Source organism: Miniopterus schreibersii (assembly GCF_964146895.1).
Source record: "Miniopterus schreibersii genome assembly, chromosome: 11".
NCBI lineage: Eukaryota > Metazoa > Chordata > Mammalia > Chiroptera > Miniopteridae > Miniopterus > Miniopterus schreibersii.
In genome coordinates, this window is record NC_138111.1 from 40,508,314 (window position 1) to 40,522,258 (window position 13,945).

Here is a 13,945-nt window from a genome sequence, read left to right on the forward strand (position 1 = left end):
CCAACCGAAGCACTGTAACAATAAATAATTACGTATTCGTGATGAATATTGAGATTTGCTTCAGAAGAATATGGAGGAAAAAAGAATACGAAGGGTGGGGGTTGGGTGGGAGTCCAACTGATGGTGACTGGCTGTGTTAACACACAATCATAAGAGCTGGGTAACTGGTACAGGCAGTTTATTGTGTTATTCCCTCCACCTCTGTATCTTTAAAAAACACCCATAGTAAACTTTTTTTTAAAAATATATCTTTACAGTAGGTCTAATCCTGAAAAAAGAAACACATATTTAGCATTGGGTATATAAGAAACTTAATGTCAATCAGAAAACTGGCAAAATCATCATCTTAATTTACTGCTATGAGAACATCTGAGTTCTAATATTGTCCATTGTTAACTTCTTTTTTTATAATAGACAAGGACACTTTAGCATTTCAATGGCTTGTTTAACAGGCTTCATAAATAGCACCTTTTACAAAGGGTAAAAATTTGTAAGAATAGTACGTACCAGGAGTATCATAGGCCGTTTCCAAGTTGTTAATCCTATGATTCCAGAGAGTATCACCTACAATGATAAACAGTATCATAAATCTAGAAAAGGGACCAATTCCAATAAACTAATCCCCAGTCTCTAAAGTATGTATTTTTTTTCAATGCTGACATTTCAAAGCCTTCTAACTCAAACATTTAATATTCCCGCTGATTATGTGAGCCCTGGTAGACTACTTTAAACTATGCTTCAAGTCCAAGACCTTAAAGCTTTTTTATTGACTGTGTAAGTTTTTTCTTAAGGTCAATTAAGAACACACAAACAAAAATTAGCCTATCCTCTGGTTAGTGAAGGAATCTATATTTCTGATCCAGGCTCCCTGTCCCTAGTAGTACCTAATCTGTTGCCAGAGTCAGCCTCATAAGGTGCACATCTCGCCACAACCTTCTCCTTATCAGGTGGGTACCCATCTTTACAGAAAAAATAAACTCTTCTAAATAGTAAACAGGCCTTCAGGATCTTCCCTTGCCTACTTCTCAACCGAGGTTTCCATGTACCCCTGCCCCTCCCACCATACACCTTCCTTCCAGGCACATCTATCAGTCCTCAGACTGGCCAGGCTCTAGACATTCCGGGGCTTTGTGCTTCTCTTTGCTGCAGTGTCCTCTCCTCCCAACTCTCCCCCACCCCCTGAGCTGCCTGAGAACTCCAATGCATCCTGCAAGACCCCAACTAACAGTTACTTCCTCCAAGATGCTTTCACTAATCCCACTACCCCATACTCCTGGAAGCCTTCTACATATAATTCTTCCCCCCCCCCAAAAAAGCCTCTGTATTGTGTCTCTGTCTTGCCCACTAACTGTGAATTCCTATCTTGTCTCTGAATCCCCAGCTCCTAGCACAATACCTGATACAGGATTGGCAATTAATAAATGTTCCTGAGTATTTATTTATTGCACAAAGAGAGAGGGACTACAGTGAGAAACATCTCATGTTACAAAATGACACTTTAATAAACAACAATAAAATCCTGGTAAAGAGGAGCCAGCATTTTGCAAAAATGTAAACTGGAAACCAACATCAGCCCTCTGAATAACACAGGTCACTAAGCAGTTCAAAAAGAATCAAAGTAATTATTCACCCAGGGACATTCTGATGCCATTTGAGCACATTTGCCTTTGTGTAATAAAGTGCATCGGATGAATGCAGTCATGAGGGTTTTCTTTTAAGTGCATTTTATACCAAAATCACTCAAATGCACCATTTCACTATTACTGTTTATTGACTCCAAATCAGTAAGGATTTGGGAGTGTTACTTCAAATTCAAAGCCCACAGGCCTGCCTGCAATACTCTCTATTCTCCATTTACTGACTGACAGTAAATCATTCCACAACATCAAATCAGCAGAGGTTGAGTCTACCCACTAGTATCAAGGACCAAACACCACATATGGGCAGATAAGCAACAATTTCTTTGTGTCCCATCTATGTTTAAACCTACTATCAGCTGCCTGCCCACCAGGCACTATATCCTTGCAATCACCTTAAATTAAATAGGATATTTCCTCACTCTAAAGGATTTCTACCTGGAAACGCACAGGGCATTGTGCAGCTCGCCTAGAGGGTGTGGCCTCATCTACTTTACAAATTGGGACTTGGTATCCATGAGACCTTGGGGCACAGGCTTCCCACTTGGCTTCTAAGTAACTGTGACCTTAGCCAAATCATTTCACTTTTCTGGTCCTCACTCTCATTTCCTTAGAAATATGGTGAGTGAAGGAAACCATCTCAGGGTCTCTTCTAACTCAAAAGGTTTACCTGCTGAGATGATAGCAATTCCTCAGAAACTCTGTGATCCAGCACTGGCCCTACCCTGTAGACCGCATGTGGGTGCACATATTTGCACGTGTGCTGCATGTGTATGTGTGCCTGCATTAGTCCCTGTGTGCATGCATGCCTGTGTGTGCATTCACATATGCATGTGCTCCCTGCCTGCCCGCCCTGCTGATTCCTGGATTTTGCTGAGAAGATGCAACTATTTTTGTGAAAACATAACTAAAAAAAGGACTGCCCTTGAGCGAAACACAAAATGCCCACTTCACTGAACTATAAATATGATTTGAATGATCATTTAGTGTTTGATATTTATGTCACTGGTCTCCATTAATACAGAGCCCTGTGGTTCAGCTTTCTGGAACACATTTTTTCCATTAAAACAGTATTATCAAAGTGCGATATCCAGCCCAGCCCATAAAAGCCCATAAACTAGTGGTATGCCTAAACTATACTTCCCAGCCCCCACCAGCCACGTCACCCCATCTCCTCCACATTAACAGTTTAGCATGTTTACATATCTTACACATGTCCACGTTTTTCTTTAAATTCTTAACTAGACACACGTGTGTGTGTGTGTGTGTGTGTGTGTGTATACACACACCAAATATATATACACAAATGCACAGGGGTGTAATTTTACCCAAAAAATGGATCATGAAAGATACTTTTCCTCCTCTTCCTTTTCTCTCTCAACACATACTTGATGGAAATCTGCTCATGTTCACAGAAATGGCACTCATTCATTTCCACTTAATGGCTGCATAATATTCCTTTGTACGGCTGCACCTAATGTATTCAACAAGTGTCTGTGTTTCCATATTCATGAGTATCTACTCTATTTCCAGCTTTTTGCCCTCACAAACAATGCTGCAGCCAACATCCATTAACATATAACCTTAAAAACAGTGCTTTTTATTTCTGTTGGACAAAGTCCCAGGGGTAGGTTGCTAAATTGGAAGGGAGATTATATATATCTATGTATATAATTGCTCCTGACAGATACAATTGTCATTTCAAATGAAGGATCTCTGGGACAAAAGAGCTAAGCTGTCTTTCTTTCTTTCTTTCTTTCTTTCTTTTTTTTGGTGGGGGAGGGGGAGTTTGCATATTCAAGCAACAAACTAAATTTAAAAGACAATTTTGAAAATATGTACAAAATGTATTTGATAAATAAGAAATCAACAGTCTAAAATACATATGACAAAGATACTTAAGACCTCAGTAAGGAGACATACAAAGCTTATTAAGCAATAAGAAAACCTTAACTGAAGGTCTTCTTAAATGAAGACCCAAATAAATCAAGATAAACATCACGCTCACAGACTGGAAGACAAAATGTTTAAAGATGCCACTTCCGCTGGAACTATTTTATAGACTCAACACACACCCATGTTAAAGCCCAACAGGATTTTTGTAAACCACCCTTCTTTATAGGGATGCTTTAAGGAACTGCATGCATTCCAGTTGAATGTGGTAACTGTGGTTACATCCACCTCAGCCCTGAACCCTGCAGTAACGGCACACACTGACTTCTACTCAGTTGTCCCCACTCATGGAGCTCAATTAAGCCCTAAGACACTCTAGGAACCCTATGAGTGGTGAGGAGGAGAGGGGGAACTGAGGAAGTAGGACTTGAGTGGAGTACAGAGTGTTGCAGCTGGGGATGCATCTTTTAAGAGCTCAAGATTTGGGGAACAGATGCTCACATTTCATCTGGGGAGGGTGGAATTCATGAACGAGGAGAGGGATTGGGGAAGGGAGAAAAAGAGGGGGCAGACTGCAAATTGATGCAGACACTAAGGAAAACAGTATGAATATTCCTCAAAAAAAAACCCTAAAAATAGAGATACCATGCAATCCAGCAATTCCACTTCTGGGTATTTACCCTAAGAAAATGAAAATACTAATTCAAAAAGACAGACGTCTGCCTATGTTCACTGCAGCACTATTTATAACAGCCAAGATACGGAAGCAGCCTGGAAGTCCACTGAGAGGTGAGTGGATAAAGAAGACACAGCACAGGGAGCATTTGAGACCTTGCTCCCTAGCAGATGTCGTCAGTTTGGCCCAAATAAACTCTTACAAAGAAGAAAGAGGAGGAGGAGGAGGAGGAGGAGGAGGAGGAGGAGGAGAGGAAGAACAACTATATATATAAAGGAATATTACTTGGCCATGAAAAGTATGAAATCTTTCCATTTGCAACAACATGGATGGACCTAGAGGGTATTATGCTAAGTAAAGTAAATCAGATAGAAAAAGACAAACACCATATGGTTTCACTTATATGTGGAATCCCAAAAAGACACACAAATGAACAAATAAAACAAAACAAAAACAGACTCATAGAAACAGAGACCAAGGGGATGCTTACCAGAGGGGAGGGGTTAGGGAATGGGTGAAAAGGTGAAGGGGAATACAGTCAACATATTGTGATAAGTTTGCACGGTGACAGATGATTACTAGAATTAGTGGGGTGATCACAAGGTAACATATAAAAATGTCTAATCACTATATTGTACACCTGAAACTAATACAATACAATATTGTATACCAACTATAATTAAACATTTAAGAAGACTGAAAAGAAACACAGTCAAGATGTTTCCATTGGGATTATGGGTGTTTTAAATTCTCTCTGCCCTTTCCTTTCTGAATTTCCCAACATTTCTACAATAAAAATGTTTCACTTTTATTTTTTAAAAAGAAGAAGAAGAACGCAGAGCCCTGGCCGGTTTGGCTCCGTGGTTAGAGCATTGGTCCGAGGACTGAAGGGCCCTGGGTTCGATTCTGGCCAAGGGCACATATGTAGGTTGTAGGCCTGAGCCTCCAGCTCCTGTCAGGGCACATGCAAGAGGCAACCAATCCATGACTCTCTTTCATATTAACGTTTCCCTCCTTTCCCCCCCCTTCTCCCCCCCTTCCACTCTCTCTGAAAAACAATGGAAAAAATATCCTCCGGTGAGGATTAAAAAAAAAAGAAGGTGGCGGCAAAGTATACTTCACCTCTACCTCCTTTGGTGGCATAAGTAGTTGGAGCTCCAGAAAGGAGTCAAGAAAATCCATTAACAATGGCCGTCCATGGCTCCCATTACACAGCAATGCTATTGCTTGTTTAACTGTTTTACGCTCACTGGCAATCTTATGAGGTTTTGGACTTGTGAACAGTCATTCAAATACCACTACAGGGTCCTCAAGGCACTCAGTTATGGCAAGAGTCAATGAATAAACGAATGGGTGATGAACAAATGAATGAACGAAGGTCAAAACTTGGAGACAAACTTACTCAAAAATGACCATGGAAGCATAAACACATCACTCACTTCTGTGCTCCCTAAAAGAGTACATCAACAACAACGGCAACTCGATCAGCATTCTTTCCACCCAGTGCAAGATGCAACTTGCTCTGAATAAACAGGCAAGAACCTATTTTCTAACAACAGATTATCTCTATGTTACTAGAATGAGATTTATTACAGTTTTGGTTTTACTCACTTGCAACACATTCCTTTAGCTTCTAGGAAAAAAGCAGAGATCTCCCCCCACCCCTTCTCTTCCTCTTTTTCTTGATTTTGCAAAGAAGGATTCTGAGATACTCCAGGCAGGAATCACTGTTCCCTGCCCATATACGGTTCATGTACCTTAAGTAAGCACACAATAATCAAACCTCTCAATAACCTATCTTGTCCTATAGCTTTTATACTGGCAATTCTAAAACTTTTGTGTATGTATACATCATTTTCCCTACCTGACCAGCATGACTCATTCAAAAAAATTAAGTGGGCAACAGGATATTTTTAATGTACACATGATGGTTACCAGAATGTCCTACAAAAACTGGCCTGTTCATCTTACTTTAATGAAATACTGCCTTGATGTTTAAAGAACATCGATAGAGGTTCTAGTATGAGCCAGGCATGGTGCCAGGCCCAGCAGGGAAGTACTGTCCTAAATGAATTATGCCCTCAAATAATCCATTTTGAGGCAAGAATCATCCCACCCATTTTATAGATGAGTAACTGAGGCTAAGAGGCTCAATGACTTGCTCAAAAACTTATAAATGTAACTCTGCTGTCTTGTAAAATAAAGAACCAAAGAAATCAATAAAATCCATCACAAAAGTAATATTTAAAATGCTACTTAAATATTAAAGTAGGGGGGTCAATGGAGGGAAAAAGGAGACATCTGTAATACTTTCAACAATAAAAATACGTTTTGAAATATATCTATTAAAGTAGTATTTGATTATTATAATTGAAATAATGTACTTACATTGTTTAACTATTAGAGACTTCAGAATTTTTGTATTAGTTTCTTCTTTGGATCATTCATTCTTTTTTACATTTTGTCATTTCATTTTTTTAAAGGTTTACCTTAAGGTTCACCAATGTCTGTTTCTTTACAAGGAACTGGAATCTTGCCAAAGAATTACAGACTCGAGGAATGGGTGACCATGAGCACAGGTCAATGACTCCAAGCACGACTGTATGCAGACAATAAAGGAAATTAGGGCTCCCAGAGCAGGACCAAAAACAATACCAACTCCTTAACACTTGCCTAAAATATCTCCCAAGGATCATATATGTCATCAGAGTCAGAAATTTTGTTTTTTGAAGGAGGAGACATAAACCAATGCACTCTTTCTCCTTTCATTAAATCTAACAGTGTGGCAGGCTGGATCTCCAGTAATACCAGTGGGATCTAATGCTAACTAAGTGCTCCCCCAAATCAGAAGCCAGGACAGCCTGGCCTGAACACGGACATCGAGATCTTCTCTCTGCCACCCACATGGAGTCAAACTCCAGGTTGTTTTTACAAGTGACTAATCTCTTAGCTTCATGAACTTTGGTAATAATAATAGATTGAGTCATTAACCAAGAATACCAGGAAGAAATGAAATGATCACAGGATGCTCAAAAACAATGAGCACATGAAAAACACTCCCTTCAACTTGCTAAAAGTACAAAAAAGAGTCTTTATAGGACCTGTTAATTCTCTCTTTTTTTTTTAAGAACAACAATTTTTTTTTAATCCTCCCCCAAGGACATGCTTAGAGAAAGGAAGGGAGAGAGAGAGAAGCATCAATGAGAGAGAGAAACATCTATCGGCTGCATCTGTACATGCCCCGGTTCTATACGTACCCCGACTGGGGGTCAAACCCCCAACCCAGGCATGTGCCCTGACCGGGAATCAAGCCAGCAGCCCTTTAGTGCACAGGACAATGCTCAACCAACTGGGCCACTCTGGCTGTGCTAATTCTTAAATATATATTAAAACAGACAAAACATACCTTCAAGGTTCAAACAAGTAAAGGAAACCTCAAAATCTCAGGCTAAAGGTGAGAAGACATGCAGAGGTGTATATGGGACAAATACTCTTGAACTATATATACCATGTTTAACAAAATAACCCTTTAAAGTAAATATATTTGTCCCTTGATTTAATTTTGTATCAAATATACAAGCAAAATTTTTACTGAAGACAAAAGATTTGCCCATTGAGTTTGATATAGCAGATTACGGCACATAATGGTCATCCAAAGCGTGAAATGTGAGGATATCCTTCTACTGTGTACCCACATGGGTTTGAAGTAACCTTAGACTTAAGTTGGCACTGCTATTCAACTACCAAGTTTCACTGGACAATAAAACTTCTGAGTGATAAATAAAATGTGGTATGTCCATACAATGTAGTCTCATTTGGCAATAAACAGGAATGATTTACTGATACATGTCACAACATGGATGAACCTTAAAAACATTATGCTAAGTGAAAGAAGCCAGTCACAAAGGATCACATGTTGTATAATTCCTTTTATATTAAATGTCCAGATTAAGAAATCCACAGAGACAGAAAAATGATTAATCAGTGGATGTCTGGGGATAAGGGCATCAGGGGGAAATGGAGAATGAGTGCTAATGGGTACAGGCTTTCTTTTTTATTGATTTGAGGGGTAGAGAGAAACATCTATTCATTGTTCCACTTATTTATGCATTCAATGGTTGGTTCTTCTATGTATCCTGACTAGAGATCGAACCCACAACCTTGGCTTATGAGGACAACACTCTAACCAACTGAGTTACCTGGCCAGGGCAGGATTTCTTTATGGGGTGATAAAAATTTTCTAAATTTGATTGTGATGGTGGCTGTACAATTCTGTGAATTTATTAAAAATCACTGAATTGCACACTTTAAGTGGGTAAATTGCATGGAATGTGAATTATATCTCAAAAAAGCTGTTACTTTTTAAAAAACTTCTACAGTCTTCAAGCCATAATTTTTAGGCTTTTTTTCATAAAAACCTTAGTTCAGCTCTCTTTAGTTACAATGTACTACTAAGTCCCTTTCTTTTAACTATTAAAGCCTTTCCTTTTAGAAATATGTACAGAAGTATTTAATGGCTGAAATTATACCTGGGGTTTGCCTTCAAGTAAGCCGGTGGATATTAAGAAGGGGGAAAGGGTGTGGGTATAAAGTGGCCATGTGTGTACAGCTACCAAAGCTAGATGATGGGTAAACAGAGTTTCATTTCACTATCCTTGTTATATTTGTTGAGGTTTGAAATTTTCCTAATAAAAGATCACAACTGGAGAGTGATTCTTAAGACTTCCTGGTCATTTCTATGCTGTCTCTCTATTCTGTTTATGTTTTCTTTTTTTAAATAAACACATATTGAAATATTTACAGATGAAATAATGTGATGTCTGAGATTTGCTTCAAAATAATATAGGAAGTGAATCTGACAAATGGAGTAGGAAACATAATGGAGATAATTCCTCCCCTGCTTGGAACACCCATCCTCCTGGAGTTATCAGAACACACAGACCCAGCAGCAGAGCCAGGAAGAGGTACAGATGCAACAATTGTTGGATCTGGGGGAGGATATATGACGGTTCTTGCACAGTGCTTAAACAGATGTAAAATTTCCCATAATGCAGAGTTTTAAACACAACACCACCTCTCTCACACACATACATGCAAAAGGTAAGCTACTGGTGAGACTTTTTTCATAAAACTAGGTAGAGTCATGGTGCCTAATGCCATCTGAAATCCTATTGAGATGCAGTACCTGTTGTCACTTTGCAAATTGAGGCCAACCTCAGAAACAGGCCACAAAAAATAAGAATAATGAACAGTTGCAAGTTTGCATATAGAGCTAGGGGCCAGGAGGTGGAAAACATCCCTATAGAAGAGAATTTAGTTCCAAATAACTGATTCTTTCCCTAATCTGGTTTCCTGGGTCCTAGAAACAAGGACACACTGAGCCAGCAGGTCCCAGTGAAGAGCCTTCATCTTCTGGCTGATGGCCTTTTTTATTTATTTTTTTAATACTTCATCAACTCTAACTGTGCCTCGAGTGACATCTAAGTGCATTTACCTCTGGAAAAATTCACAATAGCACACCTGATTTCTGGTTTTAATTTTAAAAGGGAAAAAATAGTTTTCAATAATCCTAAACTAGCTGTCCTTAAGAAGACGAGATTATGATTTAACCAAGAGCAAATCCCTAAAAATGTATGCCAGTTTCATTTCTGGCCCATGGCATTTAGAGAAATGAAATGCACCCACCATTTGGCTGAATTTAGTCTGAGAACTGGACTAAAAAGCATAATGGATCTAATTCCTACTCAGTCAGGAATACTCCTCCTCCTGGAGTTTTAAAGAACACTCAGGGAGGCCAGCAGGAAAGCCCAAGAGCAGGGCTAAGAGCATGGGATTCTTTTTACCTGAGGCATAGACTGTGAACTCCAGTTATTAGCACAGCATGGGTTGTGGCACAGTAAGATCACCCAGCATCAAAGTATTTCAAAGGGGAGCAAACTGGCATCAGTTTAAGTATAAAATGTCAGGCTAGGCTCCAGGTACACAAGGTTCTTAATGTTCTTTTCAAATAATGACTTTGGGTTTAATGAGTCCTCCCTATAGTCTTAGAATCTGGTCTTGAATCTGGGTATGTGTGGACCTACAAATGAACAATTTTTATGCATTCAGAACATATATTCATTACAGATCTTAGTCAAAACTACAGGCACTCCCATACTTTTAGATTTAGTTAGTTCATGAAAAGGTCATTTACTTTAAAATGCTCATCTTCCACAATCTTTCCACAAAGACCTGTTTCCAAGTCTCTCAACCCAGGCAAACTTCAAGAGTTTGGATGCCTTGAAAGCTGTGAAATTGCTATGAGACAGGGAAGAGTAGTCACCCAGTGTCCACAGACACTGGAGGCTGGCACCTTTGCCCAGATCAGCCTGTCCCATTGGAGGAGGCAGGGCCAGGTCCCTGAGGGGGGCAGACATCTCCAGCTCCTCTTCCAGTTCCTGGGGTGTTGGAAAGCTCATACATAATGATAGTTCGGGTCCTGGAGAATGAAATTCTGTACAGCAGCCTGTGTGGTTCCAAGTGGGGGCTTAGGGCCTTCCTTTAATGACCAGGTACAAGCACGAATTTACACACACCCTGTCATTACTTTTGCACTCATCCCCAGATACATTTCACATTTATCAGGTGTGTTAAGGGGGAATAAAATAAGTGTCACTTCATCCACCCTACAAACACACCTACTATGTGCCAGGCACTGTTGATAACATCAGTGAACAAAACGTCAAAATCCCTGTCCTCCTCACAGGGACATTGTCAGCGAAGTAAACATTCCAAGGCCAAAGAAGTTTAATAATTTCCCCCCTACTTTCCTGAAAACCCCCTTCCCCATCCTTCCAATCTCCCAAAGAGCTGGAAATCTGTTTGATTCTATTTGTTTGACAGGGACAGCAAAATCCTTTAGGTTGCGAGAAACAGACACCGTCCAAGTACAACCCAAAAGGCTCTCTTGGAGCCTTTTTTCCAAAAACTTCAACCCGCCTTTGGGGCTATGCTTCCCACCTGCAGCCCTGGGAACCCAATCGTGGGGCAGTGGAGGGGACCTGCCAGTCCCCTGGGTGGGCCCTGCGGAGGCGAGGGGCGCACACGGCACTTACCGAGGAGCCAGCCCAGAACGGGCAGGAGTTCTTCACCTGCGGGGAGCTGCTCAAGGATAGTGCCCCGAAGCTGAGTGCCACCATGCAGCAGCCCAGGATCAGCTGCAGCAGCCCGAGCGACAACAGTGGACGGCCGGGGAGCAGCGCGGAGCTCGGGGCGGCAGCGGCGGCGGCGACTGCCCGGCGGGAGGAGAGCACGGTCGGTGGGGCCAGCACCCCGGAGGCGGTGGCGGAGCAGCGAGGCCGCACTGGGGGCTGCAGAGCAGCCCGGGGCCAGCGCGGCCGCAAGGGGGGCAGCGGTGGCTCCTGGGCAGCAGTGGCCGCGGCGCCCGGGCCCCCGGCCTGCGGCCCACCCGAGAGCCCGGCCACCGGGCAGCAGGAGCCCGGGAGCACCACGGGCAGAGACATGGACGGGCCGGCGGGGAAGGGAGCGGCCGGCGGCGGCAGGGAGGGACGCGGACCAGAGCCGCGGGCGCCGCGCACTGGGCACCGCGGGCGGGCTCTGAGGCCGAGGGGGAGGGAAGGAAATGCGCGCAGCCCAACCACTTGCTGCGGCCTCTGCCGCTGCCGCTGCCGCTGCTGCCACCTCCGCCGCTGCTGCTGTCCCTGCCGCCGCCCTGGCAGCCGCCAGCCGCACCCACCTGCCACCAAGTCGGTCCCCCTCGGGCTGGCCCCTGGCGCCCTCTCCCTCTCACCCCCACACACCCAAGCGCGCCCTGCGCTGGGGGCGCGGGGCTGCTGCAACCTTTGGGTCACAGCCGAACCTCTGCCCGCTCTCTGGGGCCCAGAAGAGGTGCCCAGCTCCATTGTTTTCCAATAGGTCCCTCGGGCTTGGGGCGACCCCACGGCCAGCGGCCAGCGTGCACTCGAGCCGGCGGGGACCCCCCAGTGTCTGCCCGCCTCCCGCGGAGCTGGGGCTGGACAGCAGTGCAGGGAGTGCCGCGGACCCTCACCCGCCCTTCGCCCGCTCAGCCGAGAGAAGGGCCTTGGCAACCTTCCATGCGAAGGGCGTCCGGCTTTAAACTTCCCCACCAGGGCGGGGGAGTGGCCGGAGGGAGGGCTATGGGTGACTCGGTGGGAAAAGTCTAAGCCGCAGAGCTTGGGGAAGGACCAAGCAGCCCGGAGTCGCCGCTCGCGTGCTCCCGGGTGCTGGCAGTGTGCTGGGGCCCTGCTGCCTGGAAGGAGGGGTACGGGGTGCGGGCCGGTGCTTTCCCAGCACCAGAGGAGGAGCCAGTGTGAGCATGAGGTTTACCCTAGAAGTATCCAGAATCCAGGTGGACACTCTGTGCCCACCTCACGTGACTCAAGAGCTGTATTAGGTAGGTATCACCTGGTAGAACATAGAATCCCAATCTTACAAAAAACAATCCTAATTTTTCGTAATTTGTAAGACATATTTAGAGCTTTTTTTTTAATGATTCGACTTTGCAAAATTATTTTCCTTAATAATATACTCTTCCCTTGGAAGGATTCTTATGTGCTGAAAATGATCTTATATGTAAAACATAAATCTGTTAGAATAGATTTTTTTCCAGGTTAAGACCAGGGCACTGTCACTTCGTAATAAGTCAGTCTTGGCATTAGACAGCTCATTTTATCAGTAAGGTGAGGGTATTTAATATCCTCCTGCCCCACAAACGAAGGGAAATGTGTACCTGTTCTTATGCTCTGTTTGGTCATTAATTACTTCATCCCACAATGTGATGCACTGCTAGTGTGCAAGTGTGTTTACATATACACTTTTTGAATTATTAAAGCACCTGTGATTAAGAACCCCTAGGACTTCTTTTACAAACTCTTCTTAGAAATAAACTTCAAATCCTAGAGAAAGAGGGATCTTTTAAAATAAATGTTTTAAAGTATGTAGTTTCATGTACTTTAAAAATATCTTACAAGTACATGTTCTTAAATTGCAGGTGATGGTTAAATTAAAAGCTTCTTGTATGCTGAATGTATACCTTTTATTTTAAACACAAGCTCCAAGATATTTAATTTTTAAGATTCTACTACACTGTGCAATATAAAAAATCTTACTGAGTCTTAAGAAATTCCATCAGCTCAATGAATCTATTCCACTGGTCAGTCCTTGACCCCTGAAATGTATTCTTTGTGTCTAGGAATGTTGGTGCTAGAAGTCACATAGCCTCCTTCCCTTAGGGTGGTTAATGACTGGAAAGGGAAGAGTTCCAGAGGAGCTGATAACCATCTGTTTCTTGCCGTAGGTACTAGTTACATGGGTGGGGTTCACTTTTTAAAAATTCAGAGTTACACATTGCGCACTCCTCTGTATCTTATAAACACTTTAAAGTATTCCTAAGTACTGTATCCTTAAAATTTTTAAGTCTGTTACCCTATATAGAAGCAGATGGTAGCAGAGGTAATTAAAATCCATAGATAGTTTTATCCAATAGCTTTACTTATTTTTTTCAGACCACTAAACCTTTTCCAAAGCTGCTAATTAAGAGTTGTTGCATTGTCGTATTCTTGTTTTGTTATTGGCCACATTTATAGCTGTGAGTTTCCTCTTCTGCCTATCTGAAACACAAATCCATGTAACACTGTCCCAACCTTTAAGGTTATGTCAAACAACACTCTTGAGTATTTGGGCTTTGGAGTTTTAGAGTTTGTAATCCAAGTATGATTCT

The 13,945-nt window shown here is 42.5% G+C and overlaps 1 protein-coding gene across 7 annotated transcripts in view; it reads right to left on the reverse strand.

Moving 5' to 3' along the window:
* ENTREP1 (endosomal transmembrane epsin interactor 1) overlaps positions 1 to 12,471 on the reverse strand; it is a 58,288-nt gene extending 45,817 nt beyond the window's left edge. Inside the window, exons 1-4 of one of the 7 annotated variants that reach the window (XM_081151897.1) lie at positions 12,254 to 12,268; positions 11,301 to 11,476; positions 6,696 to 6,805; positions 508 to 564 (exon numbers count right to left, since the gene is read on the reverse strand). In XM_081151897.1, the coding sequence (XP_081008023.1) occupies positions 508 to 519 (12 nt within the window). In that variant the 5' untranslated portion in view covers positions 520 to 564; positions 6,696 to 6,805; positions 11,301 to 11,476; positions 12,254 to 12,268. Of the gene's footprint in view, positions 1 to 507; positions 565 to 6,695; positions 6,806 to 11,300; positions 11,934 to 12,253 lie in introns of those variants that run through there. The other 6 variants (XM_081151896.1, XM_081151900.1, XM_081151895.1 and 3 more) reach the window with 6 other exon arrangements.
* Between the last annotated feature and the right edge of the window lie 1,474 nt (positions 12,472 to 13,945).